At 38.8% G+C, this 17,382-nt stretch overlaps 1 protein-coding gene and 1 long non-coding RNA gene across 2 annotated transcripts; one reads left to right on the top strand and one right to left on the bottom strand.

The window, feature by feature from the left end:
• Positions 1-1,088: 1,088 nt before the first annotated feature.
• Positions 1,089-17,179, top strand: LOC113011802 (uncharacterized). Its single transcript, XM_080293922.1, has 5 exons — positions 1,089-1,823; positions 14,021-14,653; positions 15,274-15,604; positions 15,715-15,890; positions 16,387-17,179. Exons 1-5 carry the CDS (start codon positions 1,642-1,644, stop codon positions 16,607-16,609), a joined length of 1,545 nt encoding a protein of 514 aa, XP_080150048.1. The 5' UTR covers positions 1,089-1,641; the 3' UTR covers positions 16,610-17,179.
• Positions 4,324-8,167, bottom strand: LOC145422478 (uncharacterized). The gene is made up of 4 exons (XR_013903765.1): positions 7,396-8,167; positions 6,885-7,037; positions 6,428-6,518; positions 4,324-5,833 (listed from the first exon to the last, which is right to left on the bottom strand). It is a non-coding gene; the product is annotated as an uncharacterized LOC145422478 (long non-coding RNA).
• Positions 17,180-17,382: the final 203 nt, after the last annotated feature.

The following is a 17,382-nucleotide window of genomic DNA, read 5'->3' as shown; positions in this document are numbered from 1 at the left end:
ACACCAAGGTAAGCCATGAAAAAAAGTAATGGAATTGCGATGCTGGTGCACAACTAAATTTTTTCAGCTTCATTGTTATGTTCAAAAGTTGGTGCAAGAGTTGTAGGTAGGTTATAATGCCCACTGAGCCAATGAGGCCAAACTCAAGGAAGACCAACCAAAATTAATGAAATATTCAGTTGCAGAAAATTCCATAATTTGTCTTTTTTGGGGGGTTGGAATATGTTCAAAAGCTAAATTTCTGCATTCTGTTACACACACACGTAGCTAAATAAATGGCTCTAAGTACATTCATGTGTTGAATAAAAAAGATTACATGTTAATGTTTTGTCAGTACCCTTATTTCATTGTGTTCCATTTCACCCCAGACTATGGGGTTAATTGTAACATTTCACTCTTTGTGTTTGAGACCATACCATCCAATGGGTAATTGTGCTGCAGAGACAATAGCTGCACTATTTAATAGCAGAGACATGTAAATACTTTGAACTGATAAGAAAATGAGCTGTAGGTAGCGCAAAATCCTGATATGAGGAAAGGAACAGAAAGGACCTACAGCCCACCAAAAAAAAAAAAAAATGCGGAAGGGGGAGTGACGGTTGTATAGAAGCACAGGGCTGACTCTGGGCGCAGGTCCAAGAATTTGGAAATGGGGAAAATCACACTGCCAAAGAGGAAATACAAGGAGAACAAACAAGGTAAGGAATGGTTTTGAGAACAGGCAACGACGAAAGTCGAGTAAAAAAAAAAAAAAAAAAAAACATGCGGATAGTATTTGAGGAGCAAGATTTAGGAAGCTCATTGTGGCGTGGGTGTGGTCCTTGGCCAGCTGCAGAGGAGGAGTGACGCAGTGAGCTCCCGGGGCGGCGCAGGGGCGGGGTGAACAGGTGTGCTGGGATCTGACAGTGATTGTGTCTCTTTATATGTTGGCAGTGACAGACGGAGACGGAGGTGACAGCAGAGAAAGAGAGCGCGGGAGTATATGTGTCCACGTACAACCCCGAGTTTAATAAAAAGTTCTGCATTGTCAAAGTCGCTCCGGCTGGTATTTCTTGGGTCCACCGTTACACTGGTGCCGAAACCCAGGAAATACCAGCCGGAGCGACTTTGACAATGCAGAACTTTTTATTAAACTCGGGGTTGTACGTGGACACATATACTCCCGCGCTCTCTTTCTCTGCTGTCACCTCCGTCTCCGTCTGTCACTGCCAACATATAAAGAGACACAATCACTGTCAGATCCCAGCACACCTGTTCACCCCGCCCCTGCGCCGCCCCGGGAGCTCACTGCGTCACCCCTCCTCTGCAGCTGGCCAAGGACCACACCCACGCCACACACATAAACATTTACAGTATTACTACTATTTCATTTAGATTGCTACTTTCTTTAGATATTTATGTTCACTTTTTTCTTTTTAATTGGGTTCTTTTTCTTTCTAATAAAGGCGTATAGGGCCACGTGAGGAAAAACATTGTAACGTTGAAATTTGAAGTCGTAATTCTATTTCCAGAAAAACGGTTTTAGTACCAAGTAAGGAAATAATTTCTCTTTCAGCACACAAACGAACCACCTCTCCGATCTGATTTATTTTTGCACGTTTTTCTGTTTGCAAACCGTTTTATTCGATTTTTTTTCCCCGAATGATTTCCGCTAGTATTCTGACGTATGACAATGACTTGGTCACTTCCAGACAGCAAAATCAAGTAGAAAAAGAGCAGCAGAGGAGAAGGCTCCGAGTGCACTTGCAGACGCACGGATTCAAACTCTATTTCTCGACTGGTGGGGACAAACGGGGAACATACTGGCCACACTTCAGCCTCGAGTGAGTTACCTGCGGAATGGTATAGTGGCTTTAAGCTGATGTTTGAATTAATACAAATATTCTAATTCGAACATCAGCTCAATGTTTATCTTCTATTCGGGGAGATTTATATAGCGTTTTCTTGTGTCCTAGCGTTTATACCATACACACATTTGTAACTTCATTGTATTTGCATTATAATTTCGCCGAGCTATTTTGCACCACAGAATACCGTTCTTATTTTATTGTATTTATTTTTTCTCGGGACATTATGTAGTTCACCTATGAATTGCAAGAAACATATTATGGCAGTAACATGAAGTCTGCATTCACTGCTGAAATTCAGCAGTTTGTGAGACAATATGCTGACGGTACTTAGTTCAGTTTAAAAACTTTACCAGCCCTGGCCTCATAGTTTTTGCTTTTATTACACCATAATGGCCCCTCTGTCAATTCTTACTTATGTTTTTTATTGCTCCACCCTTCAACTTTCCTGCTCCTTTGGTGTCGCACCCGACTGCTGTACTTTTCCTCTCCTCTTGTTTCATCTCTCCTGGTTATAAGAAGAATGCCGTCATGTCTCGATCAAGCTTCATCGAAATGTATAATGTGTAATTTGATGTGATTATTAGGTATTTAAGACATGCACCAACTTAATTAATGTATAAAATTAGCATCTATTATTTAACTTCTTTATGGAATGCTCTGAGTACACAGACATGCATGTCTTTGAATAGTGCAACAAATATGAACAGGGAAGGTACACAAAGTACACTCAGTGAAAGGGAAAATTTATTCAGTTTTGAAAAACAAAATGACATCAGTGGCACAGTGCACACATCATTTTCTATTGAATCATGGCCTTGTAAAAAATACGTCAGTGTTTTAAAGGTTGCTATAGTAATGCACACTATTTACACATGGTGCAAATCCACAAAAATGTGGCAAAGATCATGTTCACTAAGAAAACCTACTGAAGCTCACATCAGAAATTACTATGAGGTGTGATTTATTTCTTTTTATCCCCCTATGCTGAGCCATGTACTATTGTATACTGAAAAAATAAAATAGTAAATTAGTTTATGATATTGTAAGTTTAAAACTCTACAGTAATACACCAAAGGTTCAGTATAACTGGCCTTTTTTGGAAACTCACCAGGTTGGAAAAGAAAATGAAGAGACTCTATGCCATGTTTTCTTTCTCTTTTTTTTAATAACTTTCCAACTTTCCAAAACTATTGTTTATATTTCCCACAATATTTGTGTGACCAGCAGGATGTAGTCAAAGGATTGCTCATATGCAGGCTTTCACTATGATGCTTGCTCTGCAAAACTATGTAAACTGTTCAGGTTTCAGGCTCATAAAAGGGGGTAAAAACACAGCAACACTTTAAAAGGTATAAAATGGTCATAGAGCAATGCAGGCTGGAAGGAAAAGATAAAGAAATGAGGAGTGGCTCACAGTACAGTATATCTTTAATGGGAACTCTGCTCTTGTTAGGTTTATGTATTACATCTGTGGATGTCCTGCTATGACAGTTCAAAATTTCTGCCATGATAAAGGTTTATACCATTATATATAACTTTATACCTGTGCTGAGCATGGAAAGGTATCCCATTCACCTCTACTCTGGTCATCTTGGTCTCCAGAAGGCTGATAACTTCTTGATCCTCTAGGGATCTAGTTACCTGGTTCTCACGGCGGTAAGTTGCCATAACTTTTCCACATTTCTCTTAAGATCTAACGCCACAGGGCTAATGAAGAGGAAACATTGTTGAAATGCATGATGAGTTTGCATAAGCTGAGTTGGCCCTTGTGACACCTGAGTGTCCTAATATGGTTGTCATTGTGCAGAAAGAGCTAGATCAGCTTTAGTTCCATTGCTTGTATGTGTGCTGATTAAAATACTAATGTACCTTGTGCAGACAGAATTCAGCCACGACGTTAAAATTTTCCATTATAGCTTTAGAAACCATTAAATGTTCCATTAAAGTGCAAGATTTCACACCTTTTAAATGATCATTTGAGATATGACCTATTGCAAGTTCCTGTTTTTATAGTTTAGCAAAACGCTCACTTCTGCTGTTTCAGCATGATACACATTAGTTTATGAAAAGTCACACTCTGTATGAGGGCGACTGGAGAGATCGATATCATGCTTAAAATTGTCACGTGGTTAACTAAATTATGTGTAACTTCTGTTGTCAATAAAACAGTTGCTTGGACAGGCGAGTGCAAGCCCTGCCCTCCTTGAAACCCTTGCGAGTGAAACGTGCACTGGTGTCTGTGTGGTTGCTTACAGTAACAGTTTCTGCTTACCAGCAGGATTGACTTGAACCCAACAACACCCATCCTAGGCGAGTCTTAGTGGCAGCTAGACCCCCGGGGTTCCAGGACAAACTGGTGCTGTAGATAAGGTCAGTGTGATCAGCAACAATAAGCACTAATGGATGTGCTTGTTCAAATGATTACAATGGAAGATCTTTGAGGTACTTATGTTTTGTCAGAATGAATGCACACTGAAAAAAATATGTTGTTGGATTTACTTAATTCAATGGTGGACATTTGTTGCACACAGATGTTTTGCTTTGGCAGCAACTTAAACAATTGAGTTAAATTAACACAATTTATTCATGTTCAATAAACTTGTGCAATTTGTGTTGATAAAATGTGACTTAAACATGTTTTGATGAAGTAATTTGAGCTCTTGGAATATTTTAATCCTTCACAATTTTCTCACGTTATCCCAACACGATTCAATAACTTTTACCCAATACTACTTGGTCACTTAAATACTACATGTTATCTTCAAATTACATTTTGCTATTATATTCTAGTATCAAATACACAATTTTCAAATGGAGGCCTTATAACAGATTGTATTGTTCTCTTCCAAGATGGTTGCTGGCATCCACCAGTAACCTTTCAAAACAAAATGTCTAATTTCACTGCATTGACAGTAGGTAAAGAATTAAACTGACATTACTCCTCCACTGAATCTATATAAATCAACAGTTAAATAATGTCAGTTCTTCCGTGTTCTCTGGAATCAATCACAGCAAAGAAATTGGACTGTTTCTTTTGAAAAATGTTGGGAAAGAACAATACAAAACATTCTATTTAAGGCCTCTAACGTCAAGATTCAGTTAAACAACAATTATGACTAAACAATTTGAGGTAATGTTAGTTTCCATTAACATTAAATTAGGTTACTGAATTGGCAAACACCTTCCTATTAACACTACCCATTTTACCCCAATAACTAAAGAAATTAGCACTTGCAGGTCAAAACCTTTATTCAAGAGACGCAAAAATAACATTGATACAGTGACTGTCAAAAATTACAGCACTGATCATACTGTGACATCTTGGTTCAAAATAGCACACTTAGAAATATTCAACGTTCTTTACTTCAACTGAATGAAACTGAAAATACCATTTCACACGACCCATATGGGATATTTAGACTGTATAACTGTTCACGCTACATCTCTTCACTAGTAAAAGAAAGAAAAAATACAAAGAGAAATTTAAAAATGCTGCCAAACAGACAAACAGAACTTGTACAGAGCAAAAGGAAAAACAAACAACAACAAAAAACGGCTCGTCCTCATGGCAGTTGCAGAGTATATAAAAATGAACCCTGCGATCCGTTCCTGGAATTGAGCTTCAAAAATGCAGCAGAACAAGTGTGAGATTTAAATGTCCTCTCACCTAGAGCTGGTCACCTCACATGCATAACAGTGAGCTTCGTTGCAGGAGCAGTTTTGTCTTAGTTGTGAGCTTTTCTTGAGAGCTGAGTTGCATCCAACTCCATTACCACCCATTGAATCACCTCAAAAGTGTAGCAGAGTTGTGATGGGTAACTCATGTTGAAGGAATAAAAAAGGTCCAAACAGCATGGCTACTGCAAAGGTCACGTTATCCAGATCTTGAAGAACAACATCAGAAAAGTCATTGCCTGGTGCATCCTCTGGAGACAGATGTTCATTGTGGTTTTCTCAATCTGTGCAGTGGCCTCAGTCAAGTCCTGGTTAAACACAAAACATTTCTTTAAGATTCCTTTTTAAACTCATCTCTTTTGAATCTACCAGTTCTAATGTTAGAGTAATTTAAACCAATGCAAGCAACATAGTAAATAGCTATAGCCAAAGAGTGGCCTGCCATGCTGCCATTCATGGTCTAACAGAGTTTCTAAGAGAGGGTGAAAAACATAATAATTTCAAATGCTTTACATTAGTTTTTGTTAGAAAGACACCGGCCCATCAGAAATCCAGGTTATGTCACTCAGAAGATGTTAGAATTTAGACTTTCAGCCCCACAATTTGGTTAGCTGTTGGTCAGTTGGTCATTTTTTCAAACAAAAGCTAATATAAATATTGGTGGGATTTTCCTTTGTTCATTAGAATGACAAATTTAAAGTTTTTTCACACTGATGTGACCCCTAATACAGGGGTGGGGATGGGGCCTCAAGGGCCGGCGGCCGAGTTCACTACCAGGCCTCATGTGAACTTCAAATTATTAAAGAGGACTACTGGTCCTAACCAGTCCAATGAGGATCAAGTGGATAACTAAATGCATTTTTAAATGTTGCAAAGCCACAATCTACTCATAAAACACTCACCATGAACTCCTGCACCAAGATGTTGCAATTGTCTTTCACACAGATGCGGAGCACTTTGATGAGGGACTCCGAGCATTAATGTCATCCTTGACTATTATAACAAAGAAAACAGAGATTTGTGAACTTTTCAGTAGCACAGAAGAAAATGATCCCAGACAAAAACTCTTGACTTTTTAAACCAGTCAACATGCAACACCAGCATCTACAAAGCAATATCAAAAGTTCCTGTTTGACATCAACTTTATGGATATATAGTTTCCAGAACATTTATTTTTAAAAAAAGATATTTTTTTCTCAGTGGGCCAGTAAATGCATGACGAAAATTATGGCATCCTTTTAGTGGAATCATTACTCACAGGTAATAGTTGACTGTTTCAATGGATGTAGCATAAAAATCTTTTACTGACCTAATGCAATACATATACACTTTGTAGTTAAAGAATTTTAAAGTTCTTACTGTCATTATGGCCGCTACATCCTTTAGCTTTGTGCCCTGTTCCCCCGATCACTTTGCAAACACTTTCAGCAGACTGTCAGAGAAAAACTCAGCTCCGTCAGAAACCTTGACTGTAAAGGCATGGTTGGGATGCACTGGAATGCTGCATTTTATCTGAAATGACATAAAATTATTTTGAAATAACAGCAGGCACTGTGCTTGGTTAATCAGTAATGTTTTGTTGAATAAAAACTGTGTTTCCAGATCTTATGGGATTAAAAAAAATCCAAAGATGTTTGTTTCTGATTTGCAACCCAACAACCCACAAGTTACAACCTCATTTCAGTTCAAGTGTGCATTAATGCGAGTCCAGTAATCACCTTTCTGGCAATACATACAGGTATAAGTTAAACCTATGGCAGATTTTGGATCTCTCAGTTGTATTAATAGGGTGAGTATGCATGCACCTAATAATTATAAAAAACCTATTATAATTAAGTTACAGAAACGAAAATAGAATATACTTTCTTACCATAACACCTTGAACCCACAATCCATCAGCTGACTCCTGGTGAAATGCAGAATAGAGGTCATCTCTCAATGTGCAGCAAAAAAAACAAAAACAAAAGGACAGCAGGTGAGGGCAGGAGGGGTAGGGATGTAAGCTAGCATAATGCCGCTGATGATATTAGCTAAAGCTGTTCAATGTCCAAAATCTCACTAACACCACGGTGCAGTAAATACACAATGTAACTGAAGAGTCAGTTGACAAATCTATTCACACAGAAAACCAAATTATGTTATGAGTGCCTCGTAATTAGGTTTAATGTGATATTACGGCTCTTGTGCCAAAGACAAATTCAAATGAAAAAGCGCCAATTCTTTGACAACAGATAAAACAGCAAATAAGCTAACGGCTCTTTTTTAGCATGTTACATGGCGACACTCTAGACGTTTAACTACATTTGGCTGAATTATGGTAAAAATGAATTCAAAAAATCAAGACATACCAAAAACGTAGAGTTGGCTGCTCGACTTGACTGAGATGGATGCCTTTTTTAAACCACGATCCAAAGCCCGCGAGATGAAATCACGCGTGGTTTCACGAGATTTAACGTTGCTATCTTATTGACTTACGTCACCTGAACATGATATGAACAATTTAATACACCCTTTCTGCATATCATGTAGTTTTTACACTATATAGTTACATTTAACTTTAAAACATGAGGCAATTGTGTTAAATGCATGCAAGATGCTTACATAAATCCAAGAGATGGCCAGTCCCTTTTTTTCAGTGCAGGAAAGGTCAGTCGGGTCAAGGCATTTAGCAGTGAGTGCTGCACTAATATCAAAGGTCATTTGAGGAGGCTGCAGGTGACCAATAATGATATAGGAGAGCCACTGATGGTTTGTAGACCTTGGCGGTTTTCGTCAAGTTCTTATCTGTGCCTTAGATACTAAGTGGCATGGCAGGGTTAGATAGGAGAATGGTATGCTACAACTCATCATCAAGTGCTGCATAAATTTTGAGTCTGACTTGTCTGTAATCTGTATAGGATTTCTGTTGCTGAGCTCAGCAGGCTGGAATAATCCCAAAAGTGGTGCATTGACTGAAGTAGTGATCATCTTTGTTTTAATAGGGACGAAGGACCTTAAATGATTCTGTATTGGGATAAGGAAGGATTTGCGCTGACAAAGTGGTAAATCCCACCCTGCCGCAAAATATCCCACATCATAACAGTCCCTATATTGAAGGACCAAAGGTTTTGCAGAAGCCGGAAAGTGATTCCCCTCCAGTCTAATGGAAAGCTCCATAGAACCAGTTGACCCTGAAGTCAAAAGTGAGTCCACAGTAAATTTTACTAAAGTAAAAGACTTGCCAGATGCTACATGTTGATTGATGACATACTTTTCAGGCTCCCGTTGAGTCTGAGAGGAGGCTGTTGCTTAGTTCCTTAAACTGAAAACAATCCTTCGTGAAGTAGGATGTAAGAGAAGAAGGCTGGAACCCTACTTAAATAATCAACTCTGTATAAATCCTACAAAAGAAAAGGAGGTAAAGAAAACTTGTATGTGTGACCTTTCTTGGCTCTTGACAGAGGCGGTTGCTTATTTTCCTTTCCCCTCTCCCTCCCTTGTCTTTCCTGCTTGGCTTCTCATGTCTTTTGGATTGTTTTTTTGTTTGTTTGTTTGGTTTTTTTATGATTTTATGGCTTGCCGACGTGATAGATGATGGCAGGGCTGTGAGTACTCAGACTGGTGGCATTTCATATGGTCAGAAAGATTTTGAGATCAGTTCTTCAGCAACAACAGTTCAACAACAATGGATTAAATACAGTTCTGTGTGAAGTTGAAGCAATTGTAATTGATCAACCCATAACAAAGCTGCCTGATGATCCAAAAGACCTAGAGTCATTTACTCCAAATCACATCCTCCTGATACGTGAATACCTGCCTTTGTTACACAAGAGACAAAAAGACAACCAAAAGAGGAAAAATCTAAAACCAGGGTATATAGTTATTTTAATGGGTTCTTCTGTCCCCCGAGATTCTTGGCCCCTTAGACGTGTTCGTGAAACCATTCATGATAAAAATGGACTTTAAAGACAAAGACCAACATTCTTGAAATCCCTGTAACTAAACTTTGTCTTTTACATTAGACTGTAGTTTAAAAGTGTATTTAAGTGCTTTTATTTTATTTTATTTTTTGTGTGTGTGTCTAAAATGGAAGTACTTTATTTTTAATTTGGCTCCTTATTTGCTTTATAATTAGAATTGTCATGTCTGACAGCCATTGCACTTAGGGCCTGGTGTGTAGGAGCCATTTTTGTGTTTTGCTTATTACCTTATGTGTGCCTCTAGGTGTCACTTTTTGTATTTGTAAATGATTGTATGGAAGGTAGAACATTTAATTAGGGTCAGGTGTTGCTGGTTGGAAGGACCAAACAGTTTGTGACTGCGGTGATTTATGTTGGATCTTACGATCAATTGTGAAATATCAAATGCAATCAATGGTGATTGCTTAGACTGCTTAAACTGACAAGGTAAATACAGCTGGAGTTATTGACTGGACTTTCTTGTCAAGTTCACCAGTCATACACCTCAGTGGCTTCAAGCGTAGGCTTAGCTTGTACACCTGTTATATGGTTGACTGTATATATATTTGACTATCACATTAAGGGGTTTTGGGGTGAAAAAGTTAATGTTCATCCTCAATCTTCGTTCTGCAAATTTGTTTGTATTATCTTAACCATAGCTCTGTAGCTAGCCATTCTATGCCAGCTAGCCCAACTTCATAAACCATACAAACACTGGTGCTGTTTAATTTAGTGTTTTTAGAAATCCGTCAGTCAGAAGGATGATCTGATATCGTAGTGTTGGTGTTGTTCCCAGATCATCATGAAAATGTTGTTCCAGGTTATTCTTTTGCGCGCCAAGCCATTCATGTATTTATGAAATTCCAATGTTGCAAGGACAATATCAGTTCTGCTTACCATTTATTAAAGGGTCAGGGTCAGGGTCCGTTGATCGGTGGACAGAGGCGGTTTCTTGCAGCTTAAGTATAGTTTTTTGTTTTACGGCGGTTTTTCTCGAAGTCGCAAAAGTATGACGTCACAACATTGATTGGTCACTTGCAATGTTGATCCTGGAACAACATTTAGTATGATGATCTGGGAACAACACCAACACGACGATATCAGATCGTGCCAGTCGGATCATGGAATTTCATCTTTAGATGGAAACTGGCAAACTAACTTCCTGCTAACTTCAAACTCTCTTTCATGCATGCCTGGATGTTAATGTTACTGTAACAGCTGGGAGGCAGCCACACTGATCATTTTATTGAAGATGAAATCATTTGGGCCACTTTTAACTCAGTGATACCACAGTGTTTGTTTTGGCTATGGAAATCAAAGAAGAGTGGACCCAGGAATGGATAATGATGTTGTTTTTATGCTTGCTGTGCAACCTGTGTCATGGGTGTCGCTCGCTGATTTTGATATCACATCATGAGGCATTTGTCACAATATTTGCGGCCGATTGTGTGGCTCTCGATTTCTCGTAACGTGGCGGGTTGTGTCACAGCTGGGTTGAAGACACAAATGTTTGAGTGTGTTCGTTTTTAATGATATTCCAGTACAGAAACTCGGATACAGTTATACAGAGGACAATGTTGCAGCTGTTTAAAAATTGGAGACTTTGTTAAAAACACTTTGGAAAAACTATTTGCTTCTGGTTTTGATTTCTTCTCTTCCTACATCGGTACATTTGTGCCCAGCACCTATCATTCAGGAGAATACTGCAGCAGGTTACCACACCTTAATAGTGGCATTAATATAAGTGACTGCATGATGATGTTGTGGCAGTAAGCAGAGTGATCAATGCGGAGGGTATGCTGGTGCCCGTAAGAGGCAAATTAAAAAAAAAAAAAAGGTTAAAATATAATACATCACAAGCCCACGTGGGGGTTTTGAAAGAAATTTAACACTGCCAGCTTTGCACAGATCCACAGATGTAAGCTACATTCATGTCTGTGTTTTTCCTCCATATTCCCGTGGGCATTTTTTTTCTAAATAAATTTAACAGCTCGTTACCTCTCTACCAGAAAATGTACACTACCAGTCAAAAGTTTGGACAAACCTTCTCATTAATGTTTTTACTTTATTTTTACTATTTTCGACATGAAAAGTATAAAGCAAGATTTATGGAATTATGCAGCATAGGAAAAATTGATAACTTTAAAAATCTCTTATACAGTCCCGTTCAAAAGATTAAAACATCTTGAAAAATGGCAAAAAACAATCGTATTTTGCATGATTGGATCTTAACAAGGTTCCAAGTAGAGCTTCAACATGCAATGAGAAGAAATGGGAGTGAGACAAAACATTTTTTGATGCAATTAAAACAATTAAACTGAAACAGGCGGTTTTACAGCTGATCAAAAGTTTAGGATCACACCTCCAAAAAAGCCCCCCCTCCTAAACTGAAGTCAAAGTTCCAAACATGAAGTCAGTAATGAGTAGTTCCACGATTATTTTTGATCACTTCAAAAATTTGTTGCTGCATGCTTGATTGCAAGCCTTTCCTTGAGGCGACTGAAAACATTTCTCCAAGTGGTGAAGAGGCCTTGAACTTTTGTCCATTTTTGTAAACTTCCCTTGTCATCCATCCCCAAGGTTCTCAATTGGATTTAGATCAGGGGAACACGCGGGATAGTTCAGAAGAGTGATGTTATTCTCCTGGAAGTAGTCCCTTGTTCTGCGGGCATTGTGTACTGTAGCGTTGTCCTGTTGAAAAACCCAGTTGTTACCACAAAGACGAGGGCCCTCAGTAATAACGGATCCTCTCGTCAACATCTGGACATAGCCAGCGGCCGTTTGACGTCTCTGCAACTCCCGAAGCTCCATTAGGAAGTTGCCTTGCAACTCTGCATTTCTGTCCATTTGATTTCCACCTACACACAAGAACAGTTAATGTGATTAAATGAACAGATGAGACAGTTGTTGATGACAAACAATAGTATAAAATGATTAGGAGAGGCTAAATCAGTGCACTAATATACTCAGTTTAGGTGTGCTTGATCCCCCGTCTGAGCTCATCTCATATGTTCTCCAAAGGTTGTTGGTTTTCCATTATTCCCATCAGCAATTCATCCAACTGCTCCGTGTCCTTATTTGCAGGTCTTCTGCCAGTCTTAAACCACTCTTTTCTGGCTTCTGCAACAGTCTTTTTAACTTTTTTTAAATATATATTTTTAAGATAAGATAATGCTTTATTGTCAGAGTCATACCTAGTACAATAGTACAAACGAAATTGGAAATTGTCCCACATCAGCACTATGCACACCTGAACACAACACAGTAACTTAAAGTGGGTTTTTTTTAAAGTGCAAAAAAGGTATGAGCAAAAGAAAAATGAATGACTTAATAAATATATAAATGAATGGGTGAATGTTCATTGCACGTGATGGCCAATCAGGTCAGCTGTTAGCATTGCTTAGGGCTATTGCCCTGTTGTAAAAGCTGTCCTTGAGTCTGTTTATCCACATACCAGTACCCTGAATCTCCTGCCAGACAGCAGCAGCTTAAACACCCGGTGCCCTGGGTGTGTGCAATCCTGTAGGATGCTGCCTGCCCTCGTGAGACAGTGAGTGCTGGACAGGTCCTTCAAGGAGGGAAGAGGATGTCCAATGACTTTTTTTTTTTTTTTTGGCCCATATTAATCACCCTCTGTCGTGCCATGGTGCAGCTGGACAACCATACACACCACTAGTCGTAGGTGTATTAACTGTTATTAAACATTTCTTAATTGCATGGATCAAACAAAGGAAAAAAGCATGGACATACTTTTTCTTTTTAATGTACTGCTCACAGCATGTATTAGTTGTAATGTTGTGGTTCTTTCTTTTTGTTTCTATTTGCACATTTTTAAGCAAATACCATCACAAGAGCTCATTCATTTCAGTTTAAAAAATTTTTTTCTAATGCCAAATCAAAACTAAAGTCACCTCAAGGCACTCGAGTTTTGGACAAAATTTGACTTTTCTGCCAAACATTTCTAGACAGCCACCTTTGCATTGAGACGATTTTTGTTGAGGCTTCACTGAACAGTAGATCGATCAACTGGAGGATTAGATGCATCTCAGCTCCTGTGCCAGGTCTTTGCTGGATTTTTTTGTTTGTTTATTTGTTTGCCTTTTAATAGATACTGTTCATCTGCTGTAGATAGTTTTTTTTTTTTTAGGCCTGCCACTTCTTCTTTTGCCCTCCATTTGTCCAGTTTCCTCATATTGTTAAGGATACACTGCACAGCATGCTGAGATATGACAAGGTTTTGGTTAATATTTCTTCAGGAATGACCTTGTTGGTGTAGATTCAGCTGAATCAGGCTGCATGTAACAAGGTGCTTTAACATAAAATTTATGATTGGTTGTTTGCTAAGTTGTCTGTGTAGACACAACACTGGCTCATTCTTGATTTAAGTGTCTTTTCATGTTTGAATGATTGACAGGTCAGTGTTAAGGGATTTAACAAACAACCCAAGAAAATATCCCACTGAAAATGTTTAGGGTTTCCTTTTTGAAAGCCTGGTGAAGTATTGCTCATGAACAAAACTAGTTTTGAAACTAACCACAATTCTGTGTTCTGGTACAGGTTGGGAACTGGTTTCATCTCCACTGGCTGGATGGAGCTGTTAAAGCATTTTAAAAAGAAGTTGGTTCTCGTCTTCATCACTGCACTCTTCCTCTTTTTGGTCTTCACTGTGAAAACGCCCAGCACATACAACTCAATCCCAAAACCATCTGGGCCGCCAAGTGCTTGCTCCATGAGGATATCCGAGCAGACCATCACGCCGCTTAACAATACCAAGCACTTACTGGTGTCAGCCTACATGGACCAAAGAGTGAAGGATTTTGATATACGCATCATTGGCATATTTAGGAGAGACTCCATCCAACCCCTTCACTGCTTTTTCTGCTGTACTGGTTATTTGAGTAAAACCACTCCAGCAACAATTTTACAGCATCCAGATAACTTTGGTTTTCCCTTTGTCACTACGGATGTCATGTGTCAGATTCCTCAGAATTGCAATGCGACACGTGTCACTCTCTTGACTACACCAGACAAAGAGAGTCCATCTACTGATCAATGGCTCCCAATAAGAAACAAAGACACAGTTGGACAGAAGGAAGAAAACATGCAGTTTGACTTCACAGTCTGCATCTCTAACCTCTTTGGTGACTACAACAATGTGCTTCAGTTTGCACAGACTCTGGAGATGTACAAGTGAGTACTGCAACTCCACCACAAGCTACAAAGTCAAAAATGTGCAACAGCAGCTGGTCCTGACACAGAATGAAACCTAACAAGCTCTGCAAAGGCTCCTCTTCAATGCAGTGTCTGGATTGTATCACATTGCACAGTTGTGTCTGTTACTCCTGTTGCTGCCAGAGTTTTTTTTTTTTTTTTTTTTAAAGTGTAGTTGGACAGTGTCTTACCACTCAGACGTCTATCACTAGGTGTTAAACATTTACAGTAGCACTGTTTAAATTTCTGCAGGAGCTTTTCAGACACTGTAGGAAAATGGATTTTTAGCCCTGTAAACTGTGGATTTCCAGCTGTTCAGAACCAGTTAGGAATAGACAGTGTCCCTCCTACTTGAGAAACACCACAGTCTACTCTTAATGATTATAATATTATTTTTTGTCTGTGTATTTTATCAGTCACATAGCTGCAAGCTATTGTGACAGGTACAGGCTAATACAGTATAAATAGTATAACACAGTATAAATATTATACTAAGGATAGAAAAATGACCAACTGTTTGCTATATAAACCACAATTGTTTTAAGTAATCTGTTTTGTTTGCTGACAACGATGAACTAATTTGCCTTATTTTGTCCCAGGTTGCTGGGTGTGAACAGAGTGGTGATCTATAACACCAGCTGTGGTCCAGAGCTCAATCGCCTGTTGCAGAGTTACAGCGACGAGGGCTTTGTGGAAATGGTTCCTTGGCCCATTGACAAGCATCTGAATCCATCTCGTGGCTGGCTTCACTCAGAGCATGGAGGGGATTTGCATTACTTTGGCCAGCTGACCACACTTAATGAGTGCATTTACAGATCAATGGAGCGTTCTCGCTACGTCCTGTTGAATGACATTGATGAGATTATAATGCCATACCAGCACGATGACCTGATGTCTTTGATGAACACGCTCCGAAATCAGCATCCAAATGTAGGCTGTTCTTGTAATAAATTTGAAAAAAATAACACAATTACATTTCATCAAAAATTCAGTATCCCATACAATAAGTTGTATTTGACTTGTTTGTATCTGATTTGAAGGCAGGAGTGTTCCTTATTGAGAATCATATTTTCCCAAAGAAACACTTTGAGCCAAGCGGACGGTTTCACCTGCCTCAGTGGAACGGGGTGCCAGGAATTAATATTCTGGAGCACATCTACAGGGAGGACCCCGCCAGAAACGTATACCATCCATACAAGATGATAGTTCGGCCAAGGTAAGCTGAATTTGTCAGACGGAAGATTTACTCTATTTAGGATACAGTTCTTCGGTTTACTCAATAATACATACTGTATGACTGCTATTAAAAAAAATAACTACAACTAAATAAAACAGTACCTTAGTTATTGAACTTCTCCAAAACCATGATAAACATACAAGAAACATCAAATGACCGTTTGCTACAATAAGTCTCAAGTACAAAACATATTTAAGAACGTCTGAATAACTTGAGGGTTATTTTTCTCCAATCTTTCCTTAACAAGCTCTTAAGTTGAAGTTATTCTGTGAAACTTTCCATATGGAATGTTCTCTGAAAGTTATTGCCAAAAAACCCAGAACAACCTTGAGGGAGCATTCACTATCCCCCAAGGCTGATTTGTGAAACCTTCAGAGAACCTTCAGGGCTCTTCTAAAGAACAGGATCTTCAGTAATCAATGCATTTTAAAACCTTAACTCCTAGCAGTTAACTGTCTTGTGTTTTGTGTCACAGAATGGTGGAGGGGACTTCAGTCCATGAAGTGATCAAGAATTTTGGAGAACGCTACAAGGTTCCACTCGATGTTTGTCGGATCATTCATGTCCGTGTGGCTCTACAGGGATCATTAACCCTGGAGCAGCTTAATGTGGATAAACGACTGTGGGACTTTCAGGAAAAACTCATTCCCAACGTGGACAAAGTGTTGAAGAGGGTGGGGATGCTGAACTTGACATAGAACTAATGGATAAGATGTACAGGCACTACGATGGACACTTTTTAAACACAGTGAATCAGATCGTGAATGTGCATCTTTGAATCAGGGGCATTTGTGAATTCATTGTGTCATCGTTTTCTGAAAACATATTTTGCACCTGGTGCCAGTAAAATCCCTACATTTCAGTGAATACTTCTTAATTGCCATCATTGAATAATTACAAGCTTTTTGAAGGACACATTGGTTCTAATACTGTGTGATATGAATGTGACCATTTAAATAGTCCTTAATATAAAACTGTTGACTTGAAGAACTGCAAATATTTTAACTGCCCTGCCTGAAGAGAGAAAAAACATTTACTAAATCCACAATATAACATACCATAGAATTTCTCCAGTGGTCAGCTGGATTATGAATGTTAGATAGAAAGAGCTTTGGGGAAAAAGGTACTTTTGTTTATGAGGGAAGCTGTGTAAAGAGCTTTGAGTGCTCAGAGTAGTAGCAGCTGCATAAGAACCACTGAATCTACCTTGTTTTTCGATCAGATTTGGACTTTTCAAAATAAAGCTTAAAGACTTTTCTGGGAATAAAGGCAACATCTCAATATAAAGAGACGAGGCCCTGCCTCTCAAGGCCTTGTATATTGTGAAGTTTGAAGATGATCCACAAAAAATGTGGGTAATATAAAGTTCTTATCATTATTAACATTTGGTGTGACCTTGAGCCAATTTTCACCAAAATGAATGTCTCGCGCTGTTATTGGTATTTACTATCACATACAACTTGAAAATGAT

Source organism: Astatotilapia calliptera, chromosome 19 (genome assembly GCF_964374335.1).
Source record: "Astatotilapia calliptera chromosome 19, fAstCal68.1, whole genome shotgun sequence".
Lineage (NCBI taxonomy): Eukaryota > Metazoa > Chordata > Actinopteri > Cichliformes > Cichlidae > Astatotilapia > Astatotilapia calliptera.
The sequence above is the reverse complement of the archived record's forward strand: the minus strand, read 5'-3'. Positions and strand labels throughout refer to the sequence as shown.